Source organism: Dipodomys merriami, unplaced genomic scaffold, assembly GCF_024711535.1.
Source record: "Dipodomys merriami isolate MVZ:Mamm:240054 unplaced genomic scaffold, mDipMer1.0.p SCAF_17, whole genome shotgun sequence".
Classification (NCBI taxonomy): Eukaryota; Metazoa; Chordata; class Mammalia; order Rodentia; family Heteromyidae; genus Dipodomys; species Dipodomys merriami.
Window position 1 is genome coordinate 8,715,635 of NW_027203048.1, and position 14,641 is coordinate 8,730,275.

A 14,641-nucleotide genomic window follows, 5' to 3' on the forward strand; every position below is an offset into this window, starting at 1 on the left:
GAGCAAAAATACTCAGGGAAAATGCTCAATCCCTGAGATCGATCGATCGATCGATCGATCTGTCTGTCTGTCTGTCTGTCTGTCTGTCTGTCTGTCTGTCCATGTGTATATACATGAGACATCATCTTAATTTGCATAGCTGAAAATATTATATATTAAATAACAGCAGTTTTAGGAGATCTGTTCAGAACCAGATTATAGTCTTTCAAAAAACAGAGACAGAGCTGGGAATGTGGCTTGGTGGTAAAGTGCTTGCCTAGAATGTATTAAGTCCTGGGTTCGATTCCTCAGTACAACATAAACAGAAAAAATCCGAAATAGCACTGTGGCTCAAATGCTAGCCTTGAGCAAAAGAAGTGCAGGGACAGTGCCCAGGGCCTAGGTTTAAGCCCCAGGACTGACACCCCCCCCCCAAAAAATAAAGTCAAAATATTGAGAGACTTGGGCAGGGAATGCGGCTTAATGGTAGAGTGCTTGCCTTGCATGCATGAAGTTCAATTCCTCAGTACCACATAAACAGAAAAAGCCAGAAGAAGCACTGTGGATCAAATGGTAGAGTGTCATAGCCTTTTGCAAAGAAAGCTCAGGGACAGTGCTCATGCCCTGACTACAAGCCCCAGGACTGGCAAAACAAAACAAAAATTTTATTTTGAGAGAGGGTCTCCATAAATTTCCCATGCTGGCCTTGAATTTGCAATATTTCTGCTTTAGCTTCCTGAATAACTGGAATTATAGATGTATGACATCATGCCCAGCAAATTATAAAAATTTTAATATTTAAAGAAATATAAGTTAGATCTAGAAGGTATAGTGGAGTATGCCTGTAATCTCAACTACCCACAAGAGTCATAGTTCTAGGTCAACCCAAATAAAAAGTGAATGAACCCCATTTAAGCTAATAAAACCTGACCACTGTAGCATGTACATATGGATGCAAGTACTGGGAGACACAGGTGGAAGGATTGTGGGCTGTGGCTGGCCCTAAGTAAAATCTCAAAACCTTTGTTTGAAAACTAAAAAGCAAAATGGGCTAAGGCTCAAGTGATGCTTTAAAGCATCTGCTTCACAAATACTAGGCCCTGAGTTCAAGCCCCAGTTTTGTGAAGAAAACAAGAAGATGAAAAGCAATTTAAACAAAGGAACCAAAACCATTTTTTGCCTAGGAGTGAAACTATGCAGGGAAAAAGTAAAGGAAAAAAAAATACTTCCTATACTTGACAGTGCTGAAATCTCTGGTACAACTTTATATAAGAAAATGTAACATCTAAGTAACAATTTTTTTGGGGGGGGGCTTGAACTCTGGGCTTGGACACTGTCCCTCAGCTCTTCAGCTCAAAGCTAGCGCTCTAACACTTGAGTTACAGCTCTACTTTGGCTTTTTCTGCTTATGTGGTGCTGAGAAATCGAACTCAGGGACTTAATACATGCAAGGCAAGCACTCTACCACTAAGCCACCTTCCCAGCCCCATATAAGCGTGTTTTCTATGCCTGGATGAATCAGAAGCAAAATCATTTCACACATTTTGTTTTTTATTTATTTTTTGACAGTCCCAGGGCTTGAACTCAGGGCCTGGGCACTATCCTTGAGCTTCTTTTGCTCAAGGCTAGTCCATTATCATTGAGCCATAGCGCCACTTCTGGCTTTTTCTGTTTATGTGGTACTGAGTAATTGAACTAAGGGATTCATGCATGCTAGGCAAATACTCTACCACTAAGCCACATTCCCAGCCCCTCATTTCACATTTTAGAAGGAAAAAATTTTATGCAAATTAGTCAACTTCAAAATGAAGCCAAACACTATCTCACAAAGAACACCCAACCAATCATAAAAATAAAAAAAAATTATAAAATAGAATTACAAGGATGAGGACAATATAAGGAACTGACTTTAGAAGACAGAATTTTAGAAATGTAGGACATAAATCACTGAAACCAGATATTATGAATTCATTAAAGAAGTTTTTCACAATATTAAAGATTATTTTGAGAGACTTAGAAAAAAAAAGATTCAAGCATGCTTAGTTGAGCACCAAGAATGAGAAAATTAGGAGAATGGGAAAAAAGGCAAAAAAGTGACAATTATAATGTACAATAATCATGAGGGCTACAGACCTAAGAATCTAGGAGCACAGCATATTCCATGGAAATAAGAAGAAACCCATGCTTAGAAAGAGTTTGATAAAAGTGTTTATAAACGTCAACAAGAGGCTGAATATAACTTAATAGCAGAGCACTTGTTTAGCATGTGTGAGGTCCTGGGTTTGATTCTCAGTAAAGGGTTGGGGAGCGGTGAAAGGGAGACAAAAAAAAAACAAACAGCTTGCAAGCATCTTTCCTAAAATGACTACCAACTCATTTGCATGAAAGATGAACTTTCATTTATTTTAGCCACTGGATCAAAGTCAAACAATCATGCCTTCTTTTTTAGGGTTGTTTTCCATGAAAGCTAGAGAATCTCAGTATACAATTTCTCAATAATTTTTCTAATTCTACACTTCTATTACAATAAGATACTAAAGGAGGGAGGGAAAGAGGGAAAAAATGAGGGGGTAACAAGTTCGACAAGAAATATACACACTACCTTACTTATGTAACTGTAACCCCTCTGTACATCACCTTGACAATAAAATTAAAATTAAAAAAAGATACTAAAAGCTGGGTGCACTGGTGCTACTCAGGAGGCTGAGATCTAAGGATCACGGTTCAAGCCAGCCGGGCAGGAAAGTCCATGAAACTTTTTTTTTTTTTTTTTGTCAGTCGTGGGGCTTGAACTCTGGGCCTGGGCACTGTCCTTCAGCTCTTCAGCTCAAGGCTAGCACTCTGCCACTTGAGCTACAGCGCCACTTCCGGTTTTCTGGTGGTTTATTGGAGATAGGAGTCTCACAGTCTTTACTGCCCCGGCTGGCTTTGAACCGTGATCCTCAGATCTCAGCCTCCTGAGTAGCTAGGATTACAGGCATGAGCCACCAGCGCCCGGCTTCCATGAAACTTTTATCTCCAATAAATGACTTGAAAAACTGAAGTGGCGCTGTGGCTCAAGTGGTATAGTGCTCGCTTTGAGCTGAAGAGTTTAGGGACAGCGCCCAGGCCCAGAGTTCAAGCCCCATGACAGACACACACAAAAAAAAGATACTAAAGTTACTACTTTTTTTTTTTTGGGGGGGGGGTCCGGTCGTGGGGCCTGACCTCTGGGCCTGGGCGCTGTCCCTCAGCTATTCAGCTGAAGGCTAGCGCGCTACCACTTGAGCCACAGTGCCACTTCCGGCTTTTTTTCTTTTTGCTTATGTGGTACTGAGGAATCGAACCCAGGGCCTCAGGCATGGAAGGCAAGTGCTCTACCACTGAGCCACCTTCCCAGCCCCCCAAAGTTATTTCTTTAACTGGAATTTTAGGCAGATATGGGCTCTATAAGGAAGAAACTTTGTTCTGTTCACCACTCTATATCTAAGGCTCTAAACCTGTATTTGACATAAATATTTTGTCTAACTCTCGAAATTTAAAAGCACTGCTATACTGGTAGCAAATGTAGGGTCTTACATGTGCTAAGCATCCACTCTTGCCACTGAGCTACCTTTCTTTTTTTTTTTCTTTGTGGGCCATGGGGCCTGAACTTTGGGCCTGGGTGCTGTCCCTCAGCTCTCTTAGCTCAAGGCTAGCACCGTACCAATTGAGCCAAGCAGCACTTCTGGAATTTTCTGTTTATGTGGTGCTGAGGAATCAAACCCAGGGCCTCAAGCATCCAAGGCTAGCACTCTACCACTGAGCCATCTCCCAGCCCCTGAACTACCTTTCTCACAGCCTGCAGTATTTCTCTTTTATTGTCTCCCTTAGTTGCAGAGATAGCTGCAATCATAATTATTTTTCTTGGGCAACTTAAGACTGATTTAATGATGTTAAGCATACTGTTTCCACAACAAGATAAATTATATTTAAAATTTCTTAACTTAGATAAAAATTGTACATATTTTGAGTTGCCACTTTTGTTTCCAGACACATACACATTGCAGTAAGTTCAAATCAGGGCAAGTATATCTACTTCCTCACTTATTCTAACATATACAAAGCATACTGTCAATAGCAAAACAACAATTTCTCCATCTGATTGTAACTTAGTACCTACTGAGTAATCTTTCCCCATCCTTCCTCCCTACATTCCTCACTTTCCCTAGCATTTGGTAATGTCTGTTCTACTCAACTTCTGAGATCAACACTTTAGATTCCACATGAGTGAGATCACTAATTTTTATCTTTCTGAAGTTTATCACATCTCAGAGATGTCATCAGTATCAGAATTTACACTGTATGTAAATACTTATCTTTATCCATATGGCCGTCAGTTTGATTCTACTTCTTGGTTATTGAGAACAATGCTTTAATAAACATGTATAATCCCAGTTTTTGAATCTTTTCTTTCTCTTTCTTGGAGGCTCTTTGGAACCTTCTTATCCTAGATGTTTTCAAATTCAAAACACTGCTTCTTGGTGCAGTTTTTATTTATATTTTTTGACATTTATCATGCATGAACTTTTAATTCTAAGATGTTCTTTTTTTTTTTTGGTCGTGGGCTTGAACTCTGGGCTTGGGTGCTGTTCCTCAGCTCTTCAGCTCAAGGCGAGTGCTCTACTGCTTGAGCCACAGCGCCACTTCTGGTTTTCCAGTGGTTTATTGGAGATAAGAGTTTCACCGACTTAATTGCCCGGGCTGGCTTTGAACCTGGATCCTCAGAACTCAGCCTCCTGAATAGCTAGGATTACAGGCGTGAGCCACCAGCGCCCGCTCTAAGATGCTCTTATATAGTTTGTCTTACCATTTACTTCCTTTTCAAACTTCTGTTCTTCCTTTTAGATTGCCTTATGATTTAGGACTATTAGTGTTCCAATTTTCTAGCCTCTTTGCTCTCACAGAATTTTGCCCTGACATATTTTCTAGGAAAATTTTCAGTTTCATCTTTCAGTATTTCCAATATATATTTAAATTTCAACTAGCATATAATTTACTATCTTTCAACACGTCATTTTTCTTACTTTAAAAATGCTGCTGTTAGCTGGGCACCAGTGGCACACACCAGTAATTCTAGTTACTTAGGGGGCTAGGATCTAAGGATCACAATTTAAAGCCAGCTAGGGCTTATTTAATTACCAAAACGCTCCAGAACCTAAGTTTAGGCCTCAGGACTGATATATACACCCATCACACACATGCACACATGTGAGTGCACGCATGCACACGCGCGCATGCACACAACACACACAAAATGGCACTGGTGGTTCATGACATCTACTCAGAAGACTGAGATCTATGGATTATGGTTCAAAGCCAACCCAAGCAGAAAAGTCTGAGACTCTTACCTCCAATTAACTCAGTAAAGAGACAGAAATGGAAGTGTGGCTCAAGTGGTAGAGTGCCAGCCCTGAGCAAAAAAAACAGAGCAAGGAGCCAGATGGCTCCAGAAAGTATTCTGGTACTGGTGATGTAGCTCACTGGTATAGCACTTAGTTATTATGTACAAGGCCATGGGTTTGATCTCTAGCACTAAAAATAAAATGACAATAAAAATAGTATTCTCAGCCAGGTGTGATGATGCATACCTATAATCTCAGTGCTTGGGAGGCTGTGGCAGGATTGTAAATTGAAGGCCTGGTGACTTCTAGGGCAACCTGGGCTTTATTGTGCCTCAAAATAAAAAAGGATTCCGTTCTTTTATAGATATGATTTCTTCTTTTGCTTATGTGGTCTCATAGTAATTTTTATATTTTCTCTTTCCTGGAATCTGTTTCACCTGTTTCTTCCTCGCCTGATGAAGGATTTCTTCAAAGGAATCTTAGTGAATAGAACAAAACAAAAAGTACTAAAAAACTAAGTGCAAATTTCGTGTACATGGCAGCTCTCCTAGATTATGGGCCTCAAAGAAATGTGAGAAGAACAATATGTTTGTTTGTTTTGTCTGTCATGGGACTTGAACTCTGGACCTGGGCGCTGTCCCTCAGCTCATCAGCTCAAGGTGAGTACTCTGTCACTTAAACCACAGCACCACTTCTGGTTTTCTGAATGGTTTACTGGAGATAAAAGTCTCACTGACTTTCTTGCCCAGACTGGCTTTAAAGCATGATCCTCGGATCTCAGTCTCCTGAGTAGGCAAGATTACAGGTGTGAGCCACCAGCGCCCAGAGTTGATGATATATTTGTTGGGAACTTGTAAATTTGTCTTAATCTTTTTTCTGATGTTATTCAATTTCCTTAGATACCAATCTGCCCATCTCCTGGTAGGAGGAGATGTGAAGTAGTGGTGGCAGGAATGTGCTTCACTATTAAGTATTCTAAAAGCCAACAGGAGATCCACTTTTGAGAGTTTGAATTTTACTTGGGTGTCCCTGAGTTCAGTATATAATCTGCCCTTAGCTCTATGTTGTGTTTCTGTATTTGAGGCATTTTTAATCAATTTCACCTTAAAAAGGCCTGTTTTCTGTGTGAAACTTCAAACTACTTCTCATTAACTTGCAAACAAAATTCTTCTTTTTGGTGTGCTGGTAATGCATCCAGGGACTTGGCGTATTTAAGTAAACTCTACCATTCAACCATATTCTCAGCAAGGCTCTTCTTTTCAAACCTATGCCTTAACCTTTCTCTTCTGTAATACATCATCTCTCTACTTCTTGAACCTTTCTGGTGTTCAGCAGCTATGGATGGCTTGCTTATTAATGGCACCTGCTTTTCAGTTCCATCCAGTTTTTTGGTTTTGGTTTTTGGTTTTTGGTTTTTGGTTTTTTTTGTTGTTGTTGTTAATTGTGGGGCTTGAACTCAGGGCCTGGGTGCTGTCCTTGAGCCTCTTTGTGCTCAAGTCTATCACTCTACCACGAATCACAGTACCACTTGCAGGTTTTGAGTGGTTAATTGGAGATAAGAGTCTCACAGGGACTTTTCTGAGGCTGGCTTCAAACTGCGATCCTCAGATCTCAGCCTCCTGAGTAGCTAGGATTACAGGTATGAGTCGCTGGTGCCGGCCTTTCATTTAGTTTTCATCTTTCAAAATTTGTTGGCACTGCCCAATTGGTTCTTCTTTTCTTCACATATATGGAGTCAATCTTTTTGTTCCCCCATATTCTCATTTTAGTGAGGTTTTCAAAGGAGGAGGAAAAAAAGGTTCTGCTTGTCATATGTAATTATAAATCCTTCTTTCGGTTTACAGAAGTACATTAAAAAACCAGGACAAAGCAACTTACTGGTAGAAAGAGAAACTGGCTGGGAATGTGGCTCAGTGGTAGAGTGCTTGCCTAATATGCACGAAGCTCTGGGTTCAATTCTTTAGTACCATATAAACAGCAAAAAGCTCAAAGTGGCATTGTAGCTCAAGTGGTAGCGCACTAGCCTTGAGCAAAAAGGGGCAGTACCAGGCCCACAGTTCAAGTCCCAGGTCTAGCTAAAAAAAAATAAAGAGATGGCCAGGACCGGTGGCTCATGCCTAGATATTTAGGAGGCTGAGATCTAAAGACCACAGTTCAAAGCCAGCCCGGGCAAGAACATCCAAGAGACTCTTATCTCCAATCAACCACTAGAAAACCGGAAGTGGCCCTGTGGTTCAAGTGGCAGAACACTTGCCTTGAGGTGAAGAGCTCAGGAACAGGGCCCAAGTCCAGAGGTCAAGCCCCATGACCAATGAAAGAAGAAAGGAAGGGAGGAAGGAAGAGACAGAGGGAGGGAGGGAAAGGAAAGAAGGAAGGAAGGAAGGAAGGAAGGAAGGAAGGAAGGAAGGAAGGAAGGAAGGAAGGAAGGAAGAAAGGAAGGGAGGGAGGGAAGGAAGGGAGGGGGAGGAGGAGGGAGAGAGAGAGAGAGAAAGAGAGAGAGAGAGAAACAAACCACAAAGTGATAACATCTTTTTCTGAAATGAAGTTTGGTAAGTGGAGGACAGGAAGATAGTTAAGAGCTGTAACTGTAACCCTTCTGTACATTCCTGTTACAAAAAAAATTTCTAAAAAAAGTGAACAGTAGATAATAAACATAAAAAAGACAAATTATATAAATTCCATCCATATTTTATATTCTGTCTTAAATCAGTCTGGTCAGGACCAGGTATTGTGGTAAACACTTGTAATGCCAGCATTTGGGAGACTGAAGCAGGAGAACCGAGTTTGAGGCCAGCTTGGACTACAAAGCAAGATCTTGTCTCAAAGCGAAACAAACAACAACAAAAAGGCAAAAAGGAGGGGAAGGACTCATCCGATCGAATCATTACTAACTGACCCCATACTGCTGACCACATAAATGGTATATATGTGCACATTGAAGGAAAACTAGGAGGAGGACACAGAAACAGAGGGAAACGGGAAAACATACAACAGCAGGACCCACCAGCTGCACTGGACATTGATTAATAGGAACTAAGCAACTCAATGGCAGCAGTGGGAGGGAGGGAATAAGTGGGAAAGAGGAACAGCTGACACTAAGCAAAAGGAAAGGAATGTACATATCACCCAATGTGGAAGAAATAACTGTATTGTCAAAGCTCATAGAACTCATAAACTTTATAGACCACGATAAAGACAATTTGCCCCATGAAGGTTAGAATGTGTTTGTGACTAAGTATCACTATCCCACAATACTGTGAATTTTGTGAAATTTATGTAATCACTTAATCACAATAAAAAATTTGCAAAAAAAAAAAAAAAGAGGGGAAGGGGAAAGGGAAGGGGAAGGGGGAAGGGGGAGAAGAAAGGGAAGGGGAAGGGGAAGGGGAAGGGGAAGGGGAAGGGGAAGGGGAAGGGGAAAGGGAAAGGGAAAAGGAAAGGGAAAGGGAAAGGGAAAGGGAAAGGGAAAGGGAAAGGGAAAGGGAAAGGGAAAGGGAAAGGGAAAGGGGAAGGACCCAAAAGTAATTATGTCAGGCTGGAGGTATAGTAGAATGTTTCCTTACCATGTGTAAAGTCATGTGTCCAATCCCTAGTTTAACAAAAAAAAAATAAACAGAATCCCTAAAATTACATCAACAAAAAGAAATGTCTAATCCTTGCTATGTACCTCTAATCATGCACTAAACCTATAGCAATAGCTAATGAATTTCGGTTACATAGATGATGTTACAGAAAGAAAATGGAAGTCTCTGTAAACTAACTTACTTGTGTGGAGCCTGTCAGACCTCTGGAAAGACTTCTTCCCCAAGCCTAGCAAGGGATTTTCCATTTTCATTGAGGAAGAAAAGCTGGAGTTTGAGTTCTGGGGACTGCTTGACTGTCCATCAGATTGCTTTCCTTCCCATATTGCTAAGGAAAAAACATGTAAATATTGGCGCCACTGAGGATATAGACAAAAATCAAACAAAGAATCATACGATGTTAACTAAAGAGCATTATATCTGAGGAAATGTGGCCCTGCTAATATGTTCCAAGTTTGACAAGAGAGAAAAAAAAAAAGTAAAATGCCTTCCCATACTATATTTATTTCTGGTGGCAAGTCTCCTTTCTAACAAAAACGCAAGACTCAGAACTTTCACTCTATGGCAGCTCCCCTCCCCCCTCGCCCCCCAAAAAGTATATACGTCAAAATGAATTATGTAATGCAATACAATGTCTGTAGTCAGCTTGGATTAAAAACAAGACAAACAATAACAAAAAGATCCAAAGGCATATGTCCTGTGGAAACTGAAGCCATACTACATATTCTTGGGAACTTTGATTTTTTGAAGGAGACACTGGTAAGGAGTTCACTATGACACAATAACAAGACATTTGTAAGGTTAAGATGAGAAGCTTGCAAATGTTATTATTAAGTTAGACATTTTGGGAGGTAGTCATTAATTTCCTTCTTACAATCTCATTATAAATCTCATTGATGTACCTTTAAATAACTGTATCATGATTTACAACACAGGTTTTCCATTTATCCTAGGAGGATTTATAATGGTGATTTGGCAACATAATAATTCTGTGACTGAATCAACAAATATGATGATGCATTACATAAATTTGTAAAATCAACAGAAAAATACTGGGGAAAAGAAATGCCCATTAAATATTACTAAACTGCCTACCAGCTTTGTTTGGGACAGAATCACCGGCTGCTTTGACAGTCTTAAGAGAAAGGTGTTGGTTGGAGGCAATGGACATGCTAGTTCTGCATTGCTGCTGCTGCTGTTTCTTCTGCTGCTGCTGCTTTAGGGCCTATGAAGAAAAAAAATGACTGTAAGAAACAAAACAAATCAGAGTTTAATTATAAAAACTAAATGGCTGGTCTGGGAATATGGTTAAGTAGTAGAGTGCTTGCCTAGCATACATGAGGCCCTGGGTTTGATTCCCCTGTACCACATAAACAAAAAGAAATAAAGAAATAAAATTAAAAGAAGAAAAACACTAAAACTTAAAAAAAAAAAAGAAAAAAGAAAAAACTGGCTGGAAATGTGGCTTAGCGGTAGAGTGCTTGCCTAGCATGCATGAAGCCCTTGGTTCGATTCCTCAGTACCACATATACAGAAAAAGCTGGAAGTGGGCTGGGAAGGTGGCTCAGTGGTAGAGTGCTTGCCTTGCATGCCTGAGGCCCTGGGTTCGATTCCTCAGTACCACATAAGCAAAAAGAAAAAAGCCGGAAGTGGCTCTGTGGCTCAAGTGGTAGAGCACTAGCCTTGAGCTGAAGAGCTGAGGGACAGTGCCCAGGCCCAGAGTTCAGGCCCCACGACCGGACCCAAATAAAAAAGAAAAAAAGAAAAAGCTGGAAGTGGTTCTGTGGCTCAAGTGGTAGAATGCTAGCCTTAAGCAAAAGAAGCTCAGAGACAGTGTCCAGGCCCTGACTTCAAGCCCCAGGACTGGCAAAACAAAAAAACACCTAAATGGCTTTTTGTGTGGTGAGAACCATACTGTTTATTGACTTTCTATGAAATCTATCAAGATAGACAAACCTAAGTTAAGCCAATGAAACATAACTCCTAATGACTGAGTTTTCCCTGTTTAACTAATGTATACTAATAAAAGAAATAAAAACGGCTTGAGAAGAAGTTTCTGAATGACCAAAAAAGAAAAAAGGAAAAAAAAGGACTGGATTTTTATTCTCAGAATCGTTCACTTAGATGGAAATATGAAGGAAAGTCATTAACATTGTTTATAATTTAAAAATTACCAGTGATTTTGCAATCTTGTAATTAGAGAATTGTACATTCTTTATCATTTCTGAAAACAGGATTCTCAACCCTATACCAAGAAGAGTAGTACTATATATATCAACCCTATGTAGAAAAACAAATACTTAGCTTACTTATTATGATTCAGAAGTGTTGAAAAACTCTTTATCATGGATAAGAGCAATGGGACTTATCCCAATGATCAAAAGTCAGCAATCTGCAGCAATGCAATAAACAGAAGGAAAGGAAGACTAGACAGTGCTGATTTGAAGAACACCATGGTTCTTTCTGATTACTTCAAATTATTTTTATTTCTATGAAGTTCTTAATTCATACATACATATTCTTGATAATTAAACTAAGAAAGAATAGAAAACAAAAAAAACCTTAAACTTTAACCATAAAAATACCAAAAGCAATTTCCTTAATCAAACAAAAGAAGAAAAACACTAGAACTTTAAAAAAAAAGAAAGAAAGAAAAAACTGGATGGAAAAACTGGCAGTAGAGTGCATACCTAGCATGCATGAAGCCCTTGGTTTTTCTTCTTTTGTTCCCCCCCCCCCCGCAGATAAACAAACATCAACAATGTAACTTTCAGAAAAAAAAATTCTGACATTATTTTGCCAATAGTCAGCTTAAACTTTCATGCCTGTTATACAGACAAATGTGAAACAACTGGCTGCTATTCTGTTTAACATTCATACACATCCCTGGTTGTGGTGTAGGCAGTGTCAACAATTCATCTTCTTGCTATAAGCAGATAATGGAGAAAAATAATAAAGTGCTAGATGTTGAATTTAGATACAAGCTTTAGAGTAGATGAAGCAGAGCACATTGTGTGAAAAATGACAGCTGAGTATGGCTTGTTCTCTCATGCTTTGCAATCTGACCAGAAGATGTCCATAGGCTGCTCAAGTGCTGAATCATCAATATTCATCATTTGATAGGACCAAAGGTCATTCCAGAATACTACAAAACTTAACAGAATCACAGATCTCATCTATTTCTGCTGTATCTATGTAAATTCAGACTCATGACTAGAGCTTAATAATTTAAATTCTTTTAATAAAAAACTACACACAACTCTTCTCCCTTTAGTAATTTACAAACACGGTTCGTAATTTTGAAGTTAATAAATAATAAAATCCCCTCATTTGGGGTAAAAGACTAAAAACAGAATAATTTATATTAACTCATATTATGAAAAATACACTGGGAACAAAAGCTTAAATTTACATACCATACTGACATCCCCTCAAGAACACACAATATTTGATTCTTAAGATACAAGAGTACACTGGACATACAGAACTATGTTACAGTCTTATACACATCACCAACCACCTAACAGACTCTACACTTGCCTTTTCCCTGTGGAAAAGCACATCTTATACTTCTGAAAATCTTCCAGATAACTTAAAGATAGATTTTAGTAAAAATCTATGGTTTTAAACACTATAAAAATCATGTAATTTAAACTTTGTTTGTTTTGTTTTTTATAGGTCCTGGGGCTTGAATTCTGGGCCTGTGTGCTGTCCATGGGACTCTAACCTCCAATTCACCACCAGAAAACTGGAAGTGGCGCTGTGGCTCAAGAAGTAGAGCACTTGCCTTGAGCTGAAGAGCTCAGGGACAGCACCCAGGCCCAGAGTGCAAACCCCATGACTGACAAAAAAAAAAAAAAAAAAAGCCAGAAGTGGAGCTGTTTTCAAGTGGTAGAATGGTAGCCTTAAAGCATAAAAGCCCAGGCTCTGAGTTCCAAGCCTCAGGACTGGTACCAAAAACAAAACAAAAAACAAAGACAAAAACAAAAAACTCGGAGTCCAACGCCCATGGCTCAGGCCTGTAATCCTTGTTACTCAGGAACTGAGATCTGAGGATAAGGGTTCAAAGCCAGCCCAGGCAGGAAAGAGTATGAGACTCCTATCTCCAATAAACCACTAGAAAACTGGAAGTGGCGCTTTAGCTCAAGTGGTAGAGCGCTCACCTTGAGCTGAAGAGCTGAGGGACAGCGCCAAGGCCCAGAGTTCAAGCCCCATGACCGCAAAAAACAAAAAAAACTTAATTATAACATTCTATCAGTTTTTGAAAAAAGTGGGTAAAAATGACTTTTTTTGGGGGGGGGGGTCAGGGGATTTGAACTCTGGGCCTGGGCACAGCTCAAGACTAGTGCTACCACTTGAGCCACAGTGCCACTTCTGGTTTTCTGAGTGGTTTATTGGAGAATAAGAGTCTCAAGGACTTTCCTGCCCAGGCTGGCTTTGAACCGTGATCCTCAGATCTCAGCCTCCTGAGTAGCTAGACATGAGCCACCAGCACCCAGCTAAGATGACTGTTTCTAAGAAAGACTGAATTCCTAAAAACTGGCTCAAAAAAGAGAAAACAGGCCAAATGTGATAGTCATACCTGTACTCTCAGCTACTTAAGAGACAGAGAATAGGAGGATTTTGGTTTGAGATACCCAGAAAAAAAGTAAGACTCCATCTAAATAATCCAGGTGGCAAGTATCTGTGACCCTAGTTACTTGGAAGGTAACCCAGGTATGTGGGAGATTGTAAATAGAAATATCTGAGACTGGCCTTCAGCAAAATATGAACACTACCCGAAAAATAACTAAAGCAAAGCAAAACAAAAAAGGATGGAAGTGTGGCTCAAGTTGTAGAGTATCTGCCTAGCAAGTATAACGACAAGCGTAAGGCCTTAAGTTCAAGCCCTACTACCACCAAAAGGGGAAAAAAGGGCAGAAACTGGGTGATGGTACATGCCTGTAATCTTAGCCACTAGGAAGTTGAAATCTGAGGATCACATGCCAGGAAAATATGTAAGACTCTTATTTCCAATTAACAAACAAAATGCCAGAAGTGGAGCTATGGCTCAAGGTGTAGAGCAAAAAAGCTCAGGACCTGAATTCAAGCCCTAGGTTGAGCATAAAAAGAGAGAAGAGGGAAAAAAAAAAGGAAGAAATTAGTATCAGCTACTACTATGATGCTGGAAAAATTATTTTTTTTTATTGTGAAAATACTGTACAGAGGGGTTACAATTACATGGGCAAGATAATGAGTACATTTCTTATGAAGCATTGTAGCCTCCTCCTTTGTTCCCCTTCCCATCCTCCCTCCACCCCTCCACCCAATCCTCCTCTCCCCCCCACCCAACCCCCCACCAAAGTTGTAAAGTTCGTTTTTCCACATAACGACTTGTACATCTCTGAAAAAATATTTTAAGAGATGTTATTAAATCTTAAAAATTATTTTAAGAAATGTTATTAAATCTTAACAAGCTAGGTGGTGGCTTCTGCCTATAATCCTCACTACTCAGGAGGCTGAAATCTGAGGATCCTGGTTCAAAGCCAGTATGGGCTCCTTCCTCCAATTAACCAGAAAACCAGAAGTGGAACTGTGGTTCAAAATGGTAGAGTGCTAGCTTTGAACAGAAAAGCTCAGAGACAGTGCCCAGGTCCTAAGTTCAAGCCCAAGGACTGAAAAACAATCACCGCCACCCCTCCCCCCCCCAAAAAAAAACAACTTGAAAAGTAGTAATTT

General features: G+C 39.9%; 1 protein-coding gene across 1 annotated transcript in view; it reads right to left on the reverse strand.

Annotated features, from left to right (window-relative positions):
* Positions 1-14,641, reverse strand: part of Asxl2 (ASXL transcriptional regulator 2) — a 91,997-nt gene that overhangs the window by 20,517 nt on the left and 56,839 nt on the right. Inside the window, exons 7-8 of the mRNA XM_070025163.1 lie at positions 10,019-10,148; positions 9,108-9,251 (exon numbers count right to left, since the gene is read on the reverse strand). Of these exons, the coding sequence (XP_069881264.1) occupies positions 9,108-9,251; positions 10,019-10,148 (274 nt within the window). The remainder of the gene's footprint in view (positions 1-9,107; positions 9,252-10,018; positions 10,149-14,641) is intronic.